Source organism: Phacochoerus africanus, chromosome 13, assembly GCF_016906955.1.
Source record: "Phacochoerus africanus isolate WHEZ1 chromosome 13, ROS_Pafr_v1, whole genome shotgun sequence".
Lineage (NCBI taxonomy): Eukaryota > Metazoa > Chordata > Mammalia > Artiodactyla > Suidae > Phacochoerus > Phacochoerus africanus.
In genome coordinates, this window is record NC_062556.1 from 5,309,518 (window position 1) to 5,325,580 (window position 16,063).

General features: G+C 55.1%; 1 protein-coding gene across 1 annotated transcript; it reads left to right on the forward strand.

Annotated features, from left to right (window-relative positions):
* The first annotated feature begins 10,117 nt into the window (after positions 1–10,117).
* PDX1 (pancreatic and duodenal homeobox 1) lies at positions 10,118–15,603 on the forward strand. The gene is made up of 2 exons (XM_047756406.1): positions 10,118–10,696; positions 14,110–15,603. Exons 1-2 carry the CDS (start codon positions 10,288–10,290, stop codon positions 14,553–14,555), a joined length of 855 nt encoding a protein of 284 aa, XP_047612362.1. The 5' UTR covers positions 10,118–10,287; the 3' UTR covers positions 14,556–15,603.
* Positions 15,604–16,063: the final 460 nt, after the last annotated feature.

Below are 16,063 nucleotides of genomic sequence, written 5' to 3' on the forward strand. Positions count from 1 at the left end.
GGCACATTCCATAAATATTTGCTGCATATGAATGAAGGAAGAGCCAGACATTCCATCTGTGTGTTCTTTCTGGAACCCTGCTCACACACTCACTAGTACTTCCTGGGGTCCAGCTCTGCAGTAGCTATTGTCAACATCCCCATCCTACAGAAGAGGAAACTGAAGCACAGAGGAGATTAAGGAACTTTCCCAAAGTCATGCAACTAAGTAGTGACGCTGGCATTCAAAGCAGGACCGTCCAGCTCCAGAGTCCACGCTTTTAACCACCCGCCGAGCTGCCACTCGGTGGAGGAGAAATTTAAACTTCGCTCAGCTGAGAGTCCAAAGTCAAAGTGCGAGTAGGTGATGGGGCCAGACCCTACCCTACCTGCTTTCAGGAAATAACCGAAAACTGGGCCACTGAGGAGAGCCAGGGCTGCTCGTGAGTAGTGAGTTCACCCGCCTCCAGAAGGAGATGGAAGGACGACACTTTCAGGGCAGGATGGGAATCGTGCCTTCCTCTGTCTGTCCCCAAAGCCTGCCACGGTGCCTGGTCCAGAGCAGCCCTTCAGACGAGATGCTCTCGAAGGGAGGAAGCGAAGAACAATCTTGAGCCCAACCCCTATTTAGGGCAACCAGGCCACCCCTCCGGGTGCCCGTAAGTCCATGAATTCCCAAGAAACCTTGGCGTCATGACTTCACTTCGCCCCAGCTCACCATCTGACCTCATTACGTTTATTCACCTCATGGAGGAGGTGACGACAGTCAGAAAGCTGAGCAAGTTTTATCTACCGGGTAAGTCCTCTGTACACAGCCCGAGTATCCAGTCAAATAAACAGTGATCGTTGGGAATATTTACAAGGAAGCGGCGTTTGCAGAGTCCCGGCTCAGGTGCAGTACCATCCAGCCGCCCAGATTCCAGAGGTGGAGCTGAAAAGCCAGAGCGGTCTGGGGCACCCAGCCTCGGGAAGGATGGCGATGGGGGGGGCAGGGGGGCCAGGGCGGTGGGCGTCCTGAAACCTCATGCAGAATCCTGTGTGCGTACACACCTGTGCATGCTGCCGGGACAATGACGTGTGGCATTTCTGGCAACCTCCAAGAGCTACTTGGCTGAAACAACAAAGTCAGAACCACGGCTTCGGTAGCGTTGCTGACTGACCATAGCACAAGGTATTCCCTTCAGGCACCGATTAAGGGGAGAACTATGAGGACTCCTTGGTATAAACTGAAGAAGGGGGCTTCGGGACTGCTTGTGGAAGGAGAGGGTGACAGAAAGGGGATGGCACTTGTGAAACGTAGTAACTTGAGAGATGCGACGGTTGGGGCAAAATTTGGAGCTGGGGTGCTGCTTGCTTCTATCTCCCAATTGGAGATTTTCTTTAACCAGATGGAGTCTTTGCAAGTACGTTTTATGAGAAAAGGGAGCTTAAATTAGACGAAGAATGGGAGCCGGCCGGGTCCTTCCTCTGCCTACTTCCTTTCAAGACCATGCCACCGCCCTTTACCCAACACACTGGGGAAAAACTCATTGAAACACCATTCGCGTTTGTGAAATGATTTTGGGGGGCTGAAATGTGCACCCACCACCTCCGGGTCTTTTCTCTCCTCACATCAAGCAACACGGAGAAGCAAAGTCCAGGAATATTATAAAGACTGGATGGAGTAAGATCGGTCAGGACTCTCGTTCAAAATGGCCCTGGGGCTGAAAGAGAAGAGTTTCAGGAAACCAGCAGGAGAAACAGGCAAAATGTGAAGGTTTCCCAGCAAATACTTTTCCTCACTGGGTTTCTCCAGTTGTGCTATCTCACTTTGGCTACTGGTCATAGGAATACGAAAAGGTAGATAGTGCCCCTCCAGTCTCTTGAGAAAACTCCAAATTCTGTGTAATTACAGGCCAGGAGACAGATAACACCAGGCTAGGGGCTGGAGACTCTGTTTGCCTTCTCGTTATCACCTGTCACAATTTGCTGGGAAGGGAAGAAAACACTGCTGTTTATCTGGCTTCGTGGCAATCTCTACCTCCAACTTTCAGAAACCTCATGGTTTGACTGTGACCACGGTGGCAGCGTCTAATAAATTGCTTTGTAAATGAGGCAGACAACGCTGATTGATTACGTTGTACAATACAGCATTAGTAAAAAGAGAAAAGATTTTCTTCCCCTCAGTTGAATTTTAGGTCCATATGTGTGTGTGCCCTTTTCCCAAGCAAACCAGTAGAAATTCCGTCAGTTGCTACACAGGCTGGTCACACAATCTGGGATGCACAGATACGCATTTTTTATATAAACGGAACACAAAATGGCATATATGCACTTGTGTTCAGACTTTAAGGACACCCTATATAAGGTGTTAGGATGACAAGCCTTTTTTTTTTCTTCTTTCTTTCTTGTGGCCACACCTGCGGCATGTGGAAGTTCCGGGCTAGGGATCCAATCAGAGCTGCAGCTGCTAGCCACAGCCACAGCCACAGCCACATCGGATCCAAGCCACATCTGCAAGCTACACTGCAGCTTGCAGCAATGCCAAATCCTCACCCCACGGAGCAAGGGCAGAGATCGAACCCCCACGCTCATGGACACTATGTCAGGTTCTTAACCACTGAGCTACCACGGGAACTCCTGATTGTGTCTGTTCTGAAAGCTCAGCATCCAGCAACAACTTAGGTGTGAACCGGAGCCTTGAAGACAGACAAACATGATCAGGGAAGCCCCTCAGCTTCGACTGTCCCTCCAGCCAGAAGAATCTCTGTGCCCGAGTGCCGACAGGCAGCTGCTGCTGTGGACGCCTGCCCTGGAGGGGAGAGGGCTCTCTTCAGAACAAGATATGTTTCATGACTCCGGAGCTGAGTCATCGATATTCACACGCAGAGACAGAAACTCGGAGAACATCCGAATCAAGCCAGGTTCACTCCCTGCTGCTTTTCAGCGAGACTGTTCAGAAGAGCGAGCATTTCCTGACTCGGAAGATGCAGGGGTGAACTGGGAAACCAATCAGAAGTGCCCACGAGGGACGAGGGCTGATATAAGAACAAACATCCAGTGCACCAGAGGATCCCACCATTTCAATGCGAATTTCGCCTTTCAGCTTTTCAACATTCAAATAACGTGTACAATCACTGGGGTCCTAGTCAATAGAAAGAAAAAACAGGACAGATTCGATTGAACGACCCAAACTCCTTCCCGATTGCAAAGACTGTGTCTAAGCGATTACAATTTGGCGTGGCTCCTGCCTTTAGACACTTTGTCCCGAGACCGAATCCAGTGAGCAACATTTTGTGAAAAATAATTTACCATCCAGCCAGTTTTCCTGTTTCTAAGATAAGAAAGCCTGTTCTGCCATCCGAGCCGGCAAGGGTTGTTTAAGTTACTAGATAACACAGTTGTTATTGATTCTAGCATTTGTACTCTTCCTGATTCCCTGCAGCCCCTGCGGAGTTGGTCAGACCAAGAATGGTTTTATGAAAAGGAGTCCTTGTTATTGTTGTAACCGGCCTCCTTGTGACAGATGGGCTCCTAGTGTGTTCTCACTGTTCTTTACTCAGGAGCTAGGAGAACAGAAAGCAAATAACCAAGAAACCAACACGCTCATCGTAATCTGGATTTCTCAGCGCTGAGCCAGACCACTTGGAAATCAAACACTGGCCACCCCCGAATGCCCCTTTTAGCCTGTGTGATTGACCGGTTTCGCATTCCCTTATCACCTGCTCATGTGGGCAGAATTAAATGGAATTAGCTGCAAATTATATAAAATTCATTTACCTTTAAAGGAAGCTATTTGGCCATGTTCAGGGTAGGGAGCAGACGGCATTAAGACGGGCGTTAATGGTGCTGCCTGGAGATGGATCGATGGGCTCCGGTTTTATTGTCTCCCTTTATTTGCCCTGACGTGTTAGCTCCTGTAGCTGGAGCTGTTTGGCTCAACCTTGAGCAGCCCACGCCGGAGCCACATCACCGCCCCGAGGAGAGTCCTGCTGTTCCCGAAGAGCTCGGTGGGAGGAAATGCAACGCCAAAGACAGACCTTTCTCAATCTTTAGTCCCAGAAGGAAAGCAGGCACGTGGAAGAAGGGAAACAGCTATGCAAAGGTCTGAATCCATAACCTCCGAGGAAAATGTCCAAGATGTGCATGGGTTTTGTCCGTGGAAAGATTCAAATAACTGGCCTTCTGCGCTGACTTGGACATTCTTTTTATTTTTATTTTTATTTTATTTTATTTTTTGCCTTTTCTAAAGCTGCTCCCATGAGGTATATGGAGGTTCCCAGGCTAGGGGTCGAATTGGAGCTGTAGCCGCCAGCCTACGCCACAGCCACAGCACCGTGGGATCCGAGCCACGTCTGCGACCTACACCACAGCTCACAGCAACGCCGGATCCTTAACCCACTGAGCGAGGCCAGGGATCGAACCCGCAACCTCATGGTTCCTAGTCGGATTCGTTAACCACTGCGCCACGGCGGGAACTCCTGACTTGGACATTCTTGATACATTTCCCCACTGTCGCCTCACAGCCAACTCAGGACGTGGGGTGTATTTTCATCTGAGCATGCGGGCTGCATGCTTGCTCTTTAAGGTGATCTCTGAGCTGTCATGTAGCAAATAACCTGAGTTTCCGTGTTTGTTGGTGGGGGGGTGTCTCCATCCACAGCGTGCAGAAGAATGGCCGCGGGTGTGTTTAACGTGCAGATTCCCGATGCCCACCCCAAACACCCCCCGCCCCCGTGATTCTTCAGCAGGTCTGGGACCGGGCTCAGGAATGGCATTATTAGCCACCCAATGACTTGACCCACTCAGCTCAAACGATGAGCCTTTCCTGTAACCACTGCAAGAGAAGGCAGGGATCGGCCGCAGACAACCGAGAGTGAGGCCTCCACGGTGCCTTCTGAGCCTGGAGCTGACTCTCCCACATCAAACCCCCCCCCCCCCATAGATTTCTACCTCGAACGCTTTCCTGGGGGCCTTAGATTGGGAGACACACAGCGGAAGCCCTTTGACAGGGCTGTCCCGGCATCTTCCCAGAAGACCCCGGTGGCACGGGACCACCTTGGTGACCTGGAGAAAGCAGGCGGGAGCAGGACTGCAGCCCTGCTCAGACTGGGACACCAGAATCACTCTTCTCTCCTGTGCCTGAGGGTGTCCTCTCCAACCTGGAGGTGGAGGGACCTGGCGAAGCAGTGGGAAGGGCCTCTGGCTACCGGACAGGCTCAGAGGACACAGTCCTCCCCGACTGGGGGGGGGGGGGAATCCCGCGAGGGGTGTGATTAGCTCAGGTCTGTCTTTCAGGCTTCCCCGGACGTAGAGACAAAGCCCCTGCAGCTCCCACCCCTGTTCTGTGTTGAGGGCTGGCTGCACTGGGTACCACCCAGCTCTCCCCCTCCTCCGCGCCCCTTAAGCAGGGCTCCACTTGGGCACATTCCCCTAAAACACAGGGCTATGTCTACCTGGAGCGTCCTCTCAGTGTCCCTGGCTATCCCTTTCCAGGCTTCCCTGGAATGTCCTTAGACACAGGCTTGCGGCAACACCGCTGTGGTTCTTTTGGACGCAGCCATTGCCAAGAGTTAAACACCTGCAGGTGCAGGAAAAGGAACGCTGGGAGAAAGAAAGAGCTGACCATTTAGCCAGTGCCTATGAAGTGCCAGGAACATGAACCAGCCTGCCTCACTGAAATCCCACAAAAATAATGATAATAAAAAAAAAAAAAAACTTCCCACATGCTACTACACAGCAAGACGGCATAATATCATGGCCCAGAGAACGGACGCTAAAGCCAGACCTCCTCGGCCTGGACCCAGGCTCTGCCCCTGGCCGGCTGAGTGAATAAACCCAGCAGGTGACTTAACACGTCTATGCCTCAGTTTGCTCCACAATAAAATGGGCCTCATCGTATCCACCTCGTGGGATTTCCGTGAAGGTCCTTGAAATAAAATACCTGAAACAGGGCCGGGCTCCTGGTGTTTGCTGTTATTATTACTCTCTGCAAGGGGTCTATTTTCAGGAGTACAACTGTGGTTTTCACTTAACAAATTAAGGACAGAGGGCTTCCGTGGAGTACGTAACTTGCCAAGGAACCCGGCCTGTGCCGGGCAGATTTGGAATATAGCTCCTTGCCACTCCTAAGCCCTTCCAGTGGCACACCGCAGCCAAACTGTATTTCTACATTGAGGTCTTGTCAGTGAGACTGCAGACAGACACACAGCGAGGGTTATACAGGTGTTTGATCAATACACAGTATTGAAAACAAACCATGTGAAATGCAGGACGGCTCAGGCAGGCAGCTGGAGTGACCAGAAAGTGTGGCTCAAGGCTCCTATGGGCTCCAGCAACAACCTGGAGGTAAGGTGCCCAGGAGAACAAAGGATTAGTCACAGGAAACGGCGGGGGTGGGGGGAAGGCAAAGAAAGGGAACCTCAATGGAAGCAAGAAGCTGGTCACCCAGGACCCAGATGAGACGGCACAGCCCAACAGTGTGGATTAACTAGACTTCATTAAAACCTTAAAAAAAAAAAAAAAAAAAGGTGAGGAGGGAAATGACAGAGCCTGGGGTTTCTAGAGACTGCACATCTGGGTGACAGAGCCGAGATGGGAGCCTGGGGGAGAGCAGGCCTAAGAGATGGGCCCTGAGCTGCAGCGACTAGACAAGGGCCAGGCTTAGACCCCTTTGGAGTCTCCAATTCTGTTGACACCTCTCCTTTCAGCTGCAAAGTAAACCAAGGGCCTCCAAAGGATTAAACAAAAACAGGAGGATAGAGCTGGTGTTGGGGGGGGGGTGGTGTCTCAATCCATACTGCCCCTTCCGCTCCTCTCTCACCAAAGAGAGGGCCAGTGAGGCAGAGAGCTAGACAGCCACCCAATTAAAGTAGATTTTTAGGCTGCTTTTATCTATATGATGGAGGGGGGCAGATTATCTGGAAAATAATTTCTACTCTCCACTTGGTTTTGCTCCATTATTTTGCCCTAGGAACCAATGGAAAACCTTTGACTCCGTCTAAGGGCCTTCTGCCTGAACAAGTCAGATCTGGGTACCAGGCTCTGAGAAAGTCCCCAGTAGGAAGGAAGGCCGACTGCCCTGGGGGAAGGAAAACTGCCAGAGTAAGTGCCCCCGGAAGGGAAGACGGAGCCACCAAATTCAAGTACACTATGGAAGGAGTAGCCTCAGTACGCACATCACCGCAGCGAGTGCTTTAGTGCCTGGACTCAGAGTATAAGTTGGCTTTTATTGTTAGCAGCAAATCAACTCTAAAAGTGAGTGTGCTCTAATAAATTAAATTCCGCACAAATTCATTTCAAACACCCCCTCGGAGTTAAATGCTGTTCACGTCCTGCTTTTCCTTTGTAAGGGGACAGGCTGGCTTAAAATTTCTTTTCGCCAAGCCAAATTTGGTGCTTGGCATGCTGGTGAAGCCACCGAGCAAGACTCGATGAAAAAGAATGGGGGGGGGAGGGGAAGGGGGCAGGCGAGGCCCTCCAATATCAGCGAGGGCCATCAGGACGTCCTGCTAATAAACGACTTTTTCACTGTCCACACTGTAATTGGTTTACAGCCTTTTTTGTTTATTTATCCATAAGAGCTGCTGTTAAATGGCTCGGGAAGGCGCTGGCCTAATGGCTCTGTATCGCTCCCGGGCCTGTGGGAGGCGAAGGGGGCGCAGGCGTCAGCGGGGATTCAGAGCGGAAACCATTTCACCTGTAATGGACTTGGCGACTTTACGACACCCTGAGCCACAGCCACAGCAGAAACACAACGCGCCTCTAGCTCGGCGGCGGGTCTGCGGGTGCGTCTTTTATATGTGCCTGAATTGTAAGCAGCCAATCCCCAAACCCTCTTAGTTTGGTCCCACCTAATAATCATGACAGCAAATGGCTGTGTGACCTCGGGTTCCCGGGCCACTTCTTCAGGCAGCCAGCAGGGCAAAAGGCCCCTTGTGAGTGTGGGAGGGTCTGCACAGGACACCCTCAGCCGCCCCCCTCCCCCACCCCCGCCGCACATTTTGTGCCCCCCCACCCCGCCACATTTTGTTGTTATTGTTCAGCCTGGGGTTCCCGGATTTTGCGGGATTTGCTTTCTGCTGAGTGCCTCTTCTTTCTGCAGGGCCGAGCAAAATTATTAAATGGGAGCAAATGAAGCATCGAAATGGAGACCAATTTACCGAAACGTGCAATTAGACGAGAAGTGCAAAGTAAACACGGGGAGGGGGGAGGAGGGGAGGGCGAGGCCGGCTGCAGGGGAGGGGGAGGAGGGGGCTGCAACCGAGGCCCGGGAGAGGGGCTGCTGAGCCGCCAAGGGGGCGGAAGGGGAGAAAGAGGGGGGGAGGGGGAAGGTGGCCGATCTTTGTCCCAAGCCGAGCTGCGGCCCGCTCATAACCGCGTCGCCAAGTCAACCCGCCGCGGCTCGGCACATTATCTCCCAGGGTCAACACGCCGCGGCCCGGCAACCCCCTTGGGCCCTGCCCTCCTGATCGATGTGGTCACTCGCGGCGGGTGATAGCGCGGGTCCTCCGCGGACGCCGCGAACAATGGACTCATTGAGAGATTAGGTGCCGGTCCCAGGCTTTCGCACCCCGGCCCCCGAGGACCGCAGGTGGCCCTTTTCCCTGACGAGGTCGCCGGGTCTCCCCCCACCGTCCGTCCGCCGCTCTCGCTCTCGACCTGCCCTGCTCGGGAGCCGGCGCCCCCCAGAGCCCCGGAGCCGCGTGCGCCCACCCCCGCGCGGACCCCAACACGGATATTGACGGCGCCAGCATCTCACCGGAGGAGGACTCTGCAGAGACGTCCTGATTCCCAAGTAGCTTTTGCTTTTTAATGAAAAGGAGGCGTATTCCCGAGGAGCCCGCTCAATCCGTACACAGACGACGGGTCCTTCCACCGGGGGAAAAAATATATTAAAATCTACCTCGCAAAAGACTGGATATAGTCTGCAGGTTAGGGAGGTCAGTGGGGTGATTTCTCCTGCTGGTTCCTTGTGGTTCACGCTCCCTCTGGCCCAGGCTTTTCTGCAAACTCGCTCAGGTTGTCTAAAACCCTCGTGGCGGTTCGCGGACTGTGGTCATTTCGGCGTGACCGGTCGGCCGCGTTGGTCCTGTCCGGGGATTAGATGCCACCGCGCCCCGGAAGAGGCCCCATCTGCACCTCTGGGTTCCAAAAAGCGTCTCTATTTAGCGAGGACGCCCAGAGTGCCCAGAAGTTACCAGCATCAGTGGCAGCCCAACACGGATGTTGTCGTTTAAAAAAACGCAGGGCTTTTCCTTCTTTGCCCGAACATTGCTTCTCCCCCAGGCCTGCCTTGGTTTAGCCAGACACGGGAGTCAACGTTCTGCAGCTGACAGACTCCAGCGAGGTCCCGGATCCGTGGGGAGCCATCAAGGATCTGGAAACCTGTGCCCAGCCCTTGCCCCTGCCTCCCGGCCACAGAAGAGGACGCTACTTCTCTGCCCCCTTGCCCCAGTAGCAAACTGCACTCCGAGGTGGCCGAATGAGCCCCAGTGCCCCAAATCAAAATTAATAATGCTTTTCAATTAAAAAAAAGGCCAAAAAGCCATTGGGAATGCTTCTGAAGTTAGAGTTTACACTCCGGAAATCCCCCAGAGCAAACCACAGACAAAAACATACTGCGAACGCTGGATCACTCGTGGTTGTGTATAAACTTCATAAATAAAATAGAACCAACTGCTTCTGACCTGTAGAGCTGGGGTCTGCAAAAATTTTTGATCGTGTCCCCTAACAGGTTTTTTTTGTTTTTGTTTTTTTTTTTAGTTTGGGTACAATCTTGACATGTGCATATTTCTCAATTATATTACTGAACCGATATGCACAATTTTTTTCTGAGCATTTTCTCTCGTTTATTGAAATCGCTGGTTAGAGGAGATTCGCAAGCCCTTGTTTTGCGACAATATGCACATTATCAAATGTACAAACAACACAGACCGTTTAAAGGATGACAAAAATATGTTTCTATAAATGAATAGAAGTCCTAATATTTTCCCCGCATGTCCCACTTTGGCAAGTACTGCCAACTGCACATGCAGGGGTGAGCAGTAAACTCAGCTGAGAGAGAATATTGAAACCTACAGGTGGGTACCTGGGCCTGGCTTCTTAAGGCAGCCAGCCAGGCCAATAATGGCCTCGGGCTGAGCCACGTGGGGCACAGCGGAGCCTATGGCGTGGCAGCCGCCCGCCCGTCCCCGCCGGCAGCAGGTTCCCTCTGCCAGCGCTGCGGAGCTGTCAAAGCAGCAGGGGTGGCGCCGGGAGCGGGAGCGCCGCACAGCTCCAGGTCCCGGCTCCAGCTCCCTGCAGGGGTCCCCAAGCCCTGGCGGCAGTCATGAATGGCGAGGAGCAGTACTACGCGGCCACGCAGCTCTACAAGGACCCCTGCGCCTTCCAGCGGGGCCCGGCGCCAGAGTTCAGCGCCAGCCCCCCTGCGTGCCTGTACATGGGCCGCCAGCCCCCGCCGCCGCCGCCGCCGCCTCCGTTCGCCGGCGCCCTGGGCGCGCTGGAGCAGGGCGGCCCCCCGGACATCTCCCCGTACGAGGTGCCCCCGCTCGCCGACGACCCGGCGGTGGCGCACCTCCACCACCACCTCCCGGCTCAGCTCGCACTCCCGCACCCGCCCGCCGGGCCCTTCCCGGATGGAGCCGAGCCAGGAGCCCTGGAGGAGCCCGGCCGCGTCCAGCCGCCTTTCCCGTGGATGAAGTCTACCAAGGCTCACGCGTGGAAAGGCCAGTGGGCAGGTAAGCCTGGCTCCCCGTCCCCTTTGTCCTCACCCGCTCTCGGCGTGGCTGCCTCTACCTTCCAGCGCTTCCCAGGGCCCCTCCCCAGCCCCTGTGGATAAAGCAGAGTCGGACTAAAGCATACCAAGACCTAGCAAGGCCATTCTGCACAGAAGCACTTCTCTGGCCCCAGCTTGGAGTGTCTTTCCACTCAGCTCTCCTCCTAGGAGCTTAGGCTCCTTCCTTTCCTGATATGCTGAACTCCGGGAGCCTGCGTGCTCCCTGCAAATCTAGGCCTGATGAGGCTCAAGGCTCGGGACCCTCCACTTCTCCTCCAGCAGGGAGGTCCGCCTGCCCAAGGCCCCCGGAATTGCACACCGAGGGAGCCGAGTAGGGCTCTGGGATGCTCCCCACCCGGCCAGACAGAGCCCCAGGCCCCTTTTTTCCTGAGCAAAGCAGCTCGAGTAAAGAAAGCCAGGCCGACTCGGGGGCACCAAGTTGGTGCAGACAATCAGGGGAGGAAAACTGCACCCAAGCCTGCAAAGACGTCTAGAGGCCAGGGCCAGGGGTGGGGTGGGGTAGGGGGCTCACCGCCAGACCGAGGACTGGCCGCTCACCCTCGACGCTGGCAGCTGGGAGAGGCGTCTTCGATGCTAATTCACTCTCGAACAAACAAAAGTGTCTGAAGGGCCCTCCCCACGCTGCTTCCCAGCGTGTCGGTTTCAGCAGGAAGTGTCCTCTTTGCACAGGCGGCTCAGGGAGGCCCCAGGCACCGGCACGTAAGGAAAGGTCTTCCCGGAGTAGGGCCGGAGCCGCAGACGCTGAGCGGCCCCCAGGCCCCTTCTCAGCCCGAGCCCGCGGCGAGTTGCTTCGCGGCCTGTGCTGCTGCCGCTACACGATGTTATCGCTTCCGTGCCGAAGCCACTTCTCGTCACACCTGCACTGCAAATAGTTGACTTTTCTTTCCAACCAACAGTCGGGAGTTTGGGAAAGAGGCTGGAGCGGCCCCCAGTCTGCCAGGTCTGGCTGGCCTGCCTGGCCCTGACCCTGACCCAGGCGCAGCCAAGCAGGGCTTCGGCGGGCCCGGGGCTCGCCTCTCCCCACTTTCTCATGAAGGCCGTGTGGGGCAGGACAGGGTCCCAACTTGGGCCACGATCTCCCCCACCTCCGGCCGCACCCCAGGCCCAGGGGGGGGCTCAGGGTGCAGCGAGGCGCCCTCATCCAGCCCGCGCGGCCGGGGCCAAAGGCCTCAGAATCCTAGGAAATGCGAAATTCTTGGGAGGCGGAAGAACAGCGTCTCTGGACGGGGGCGCAGGGCTCTGAGTCGGGAGCTTCCTGCCAGGAGCTGCCTCCCTCCGCGGCCCCCTTCCCGCGCTAGGAGCGCGTCTCCAGAATTCCCAGCCCTCCTTGCAGCTTCTTGAGAAAAAAGTCGATGGACGTTCTGAAATCAGAGCCCTTCTGAGGTGGGAGAACTTCCCTACCTCCCCGGGGGTGTTCCCTCTGCCCTGGCGGAGCCTAAGTTCCGGCAGGGGGACAGAAGGAGCCAGAAACTAAGGAAAATCGGCAGCCTTGCTGGGGGAAGGGGGGGACCTGGAAGGCTGGCATCTCTGGGCTGGAAGGCTGGGATCAGAGAGGCCCTTGCCTGCACCCTCTGACCCAGAGCACCCCCACCCCCGTGGGAAGCACCCATACACCCAGGCCAGGTGCCTGTAGGATGCTGCTTCAGCCTGGACGGCCCGTCCTGGAGACGTGGGAAGGAGCAGAACTTCAAGGTCTATGAACCCGCTTGCCTAGGAGAACAACTTTCATTTGTAGTAGAGATACGAATACTAACAACAATAGGGACGTCCCAAACCCTCAACCTAAAAAATGAACCGCATCCGCTGCACTGGAAGGCTCGACCCCAAACGCCTGCCACTGCGCCTCGGGAAAAGTGCGGCCCGGGGCCCTGACATCTTCCCAATTCCACCCCCAAGAGCCTCCATCCTCAACCTTTGTCCCCTGCCAACTCATCCAGGACACAGGGCCCCTCGGCTCGAGGGCCCTGCGCAGCCTCCCGCAGGACTTTCGTGAGACCCGAGAAAAAGGCCCCAAGGCCAGAGAGGTTGTGGGTTGAATTTATGAACTTGGGAAAAGATCCTTTTCTACGTTCTTTTGCGGCTCCTTGGCTTCTCTCCCAAGCCAAGGAAGACGCCAAGATGCCGGCAGCGAGTGAGACACCGCTGACTCCGACCCAAGCCTCCACCTTGGCTTCTGGGCGCCTCCTTTCCACCTGGGGGTTGTATCGCGTGATCAACCCTCCCCCAAACACCCACACTAGCTTTTCAACTCCAGCCATCAGTCAGGGGAGAAATGCCACATACCCCTGGCCCAGGCCAAGCCCAACTTTGGCCTCTTTTCGGTGTTTCGGTGGAACCTGCCGCCCAGAGCCCACAGCCCAGGTGCCGTCGGTATCTCGCTCAGAAAGAAAACAATCAGAACCTGGAGGCGCACAGCCGCAAATGCCCCGGTGAGCAGAGCTGCTCTACCAGGACTCACAGCGGGGCTCAGGGGGGCTCCTCTGCCACCCACCCCACTGCCTGTCCTGGGAGCTCTCGGCTCCCCAGTGGGGGATCTGGCCCCTGAGCCTGCATATGGGGCCCAGGCCCTCGGAGGCTGGGGCGGACAGCGACCTTCTCTGGGACTCAGAAGGGTCAGGTTAGAATAACAATTACAGAGGATCTACCAGCTCTTGAGTTGGGGCTGATTACGACAATACGACTATATAGACAGAGGTGATATATTATCAGATGTAATAAAATAACAATATATGTCATAACCTTGGGATTTTTTTTTTATCAGCTCAAGGTTTTTCCAGCTGAAGACTGCAAGCATTTAGTCGTGACATCCATTTACTGGGCTGAAACCTTTTTTAAACGAAACAGTAAACAATAGAAAAATTAGACAGCATCACAGGTCATAAGGTTTGGCTTAATGTCCTAAATTTTATGTCAGCTCTGTATCGGCGTGTGACCTGGGTGGTGATCTGAAATGGATTTCTTTATGCGGAGCGTGGTTAGACAGCTTTTAAGTCTTGCATTAGAGACATTTCTTGCCTTTGCAGAATCCAGCCTGTTCGGGTATCTCTCATGTGCATTTGAATCAACCCAAACAGCAGCTAAGTGAACGCATTCTAGAACCTCTCCTTGGCAGAGCCACGGAGAGAGCTCCTGCAGCTTTGACCGCCAAGAAAAGGCAGCCACACGAGGAAAGGGCTGCCAGCCCCAGGCTGGGCTCTTGGGTGCGGGGGCTGGAGCTTGGCCCGAGCGGCTGGGGGGCGGAGGGGCGGTCCAGGGGTCCGGAGACCTGGGCCTGAAGGGTCGGGCTGCATGGGTTGGGGCAGCCAGGAGGGGCCAGGGATCGGAGACCGCATTCACGTGCTGTGTCGCCCGCAGGCGGTGCCTACGCAGCAGAGCCCGAGGAGAACAAGCGGACGCGCACCGCCTACACTCGCGCGCAGCTGCTGGAGCTGGAGAAGGAGTTCCTCTTCAACAAATACATCTCTAGGCCGCGCCGGGTGGAGCTGGCCGTCATGCTGAACTTGACAGAGAGACACATCAAGATCTGGTTCCAAAACCGCCGCATGAAGTGGAAAAAGGAGGAGGACAAGAAGCGCAGCTGCGGGACCGTGGCCGCGGGCGGTGGGGACGCGGAGCCCGAGCAGGACTGCGCGGTGACCTCGGGAGAGGAGCTGCTGGCGCTGCCGCCCCCGCCGCCCCCCGGGGGTGCTGCGCCGCCGGCTGTCCCCGCCGCCGCCCGAGAGGGCCGCCTGCCGCCCGGCCTTAGCGCGTCGCCGCAGCCTTCCAGTGTCGCGCCCCTGCGACCGCAAGAATCTCGGTGAGAGATGGGGCTTCTCCCTGCCGAGTGGCTTGGGACCACTCGCAAAGGAGGGAGGGGCGGACCTAGGACCCCGGGTGTGACCACCGGTCCAGGCAGTTCGATGCGGCAGGAGCTGAGCGGCCCACCCCAGACTGGAGGGGAGAACCCGCGCATGAGGCGCCTGTGCCAACTGGGCGCGGTGGGGACACGCAGGCCGGCCTTCTGGAAGGAGAGACGTTTTCTGTAGTACCGGGGCTGCTTCTGCTGATATATTGTTGGACGGGCGGCGTCCGCCGCTGTCCTGAAGGTCCCAGCGCTCCAGAACCGTGGGCCTCTTTAGAGAGGCCAAATCTTCAAGACAGGAAAACCATACAAATTGGAACACCCCCCCAGCACAGCGGGCAAGCTGGACGCAGCGCCTTAATCTGCGTAGAGCAGAGCCATTCTTACTGCCGCCTACGCCTTAAGGTTTAGAAATAAGAATTGAGAGGCGACCTCTGAGGCTTCAGTGACCTAGTGAAATTGATGCTAGTGGAATAGAATAATTCCCGGTCCTTTTCTTTTTTAATCCTTTTAGCAGAGCCATTTACTGCAACATGCAACGGTCTTGCAAGGGTGGCTGGGCAGCCGCAGGGCCGAAGTGCAGGAGCGGTGCCAAAGTGCCTGTACTCCCCATGTTGGGACCCCCCCCCCGCCCCCCCCCCTGCCGGCCAGGGGAGGTGGGCCTGGAGGGAAAGAAGGATGGCCCCTTGAGCGATCACTAAACTGGACATAATCTGGAGCTTTCTATTCAGAATGTGGATTCAGTTCCTGGTCTCAGGGCAGCGACAACTCAGTGTGGGAGCCAAGCTGGGCATCCTTGGAAACTCATCACAGAGCCAGTACGATTTCCACATCCTTAGAAATGAAGATGTATGTGCTGGGGGAGTTTAGGGGGAAAGTGGTTGCCTTCATTTAAAGTTTTAAAATTACCTAACAGGTCTTTACAAACAGATCTGTGGTTTCCAGATTGCTTGTTTCAGGGTCTGGGATTTGCGTTCAGGTGATATTTGTGGAAAATGCTTAATAAACACAGATAAAATGGAAAGAGAGCAAACCTGACCCCCTTCGCTTTGTATCAAACCTTTCTTGCCATGCAGCAATTCATCTTAAAAATTAGAGCAGCTTTTTTTTTTTTTTTTTTTCTCCCTGTACTAACCAGGGAAAGCCTGATAATTAAGACGTTTGGGTTTGGGGTAGTGTATCAGAGGGTGGATTTTCGGGTTTGTTTTGTTTCATTTTGAACTTAGGAATCGATTCTGAAGATGAAATTTTAGGCCGTACAGCCCAGAGGCATGAGGGTCCGGAGTACCCGGGCTGTCGCTGAGCAGGTGCTGACCAGAGCTGCCATCCTGCGGGGCACCGGGCTGGGCAGGGAGACGCGCTGGCCAGAGCCTAATCGCGTTCCTCCCAAAGCACAGGTCAGGACAAGGCTTTTTCTGTGGCTTTGGATGAGTCTCCGCCCCTGGGTCCCAGGGGGCCAAGAGTGTC

Coding starts and splice junctions, on each gene's coding strand:
- PDX1 (XM_047756406.1), top strand. CDS start 10,288: ATGAATGGCGAGGAGCAGTACTACGCGGCCACGCAGCTCTACAAGGAC. Junction 10,697..14,109: donor GTGGAAAGGCCAGTGGGCAG/GTAAGCCTGGCT, acceptor TGTCGCCCGCAG/GCGGTGCCTACGCAGCAGAG.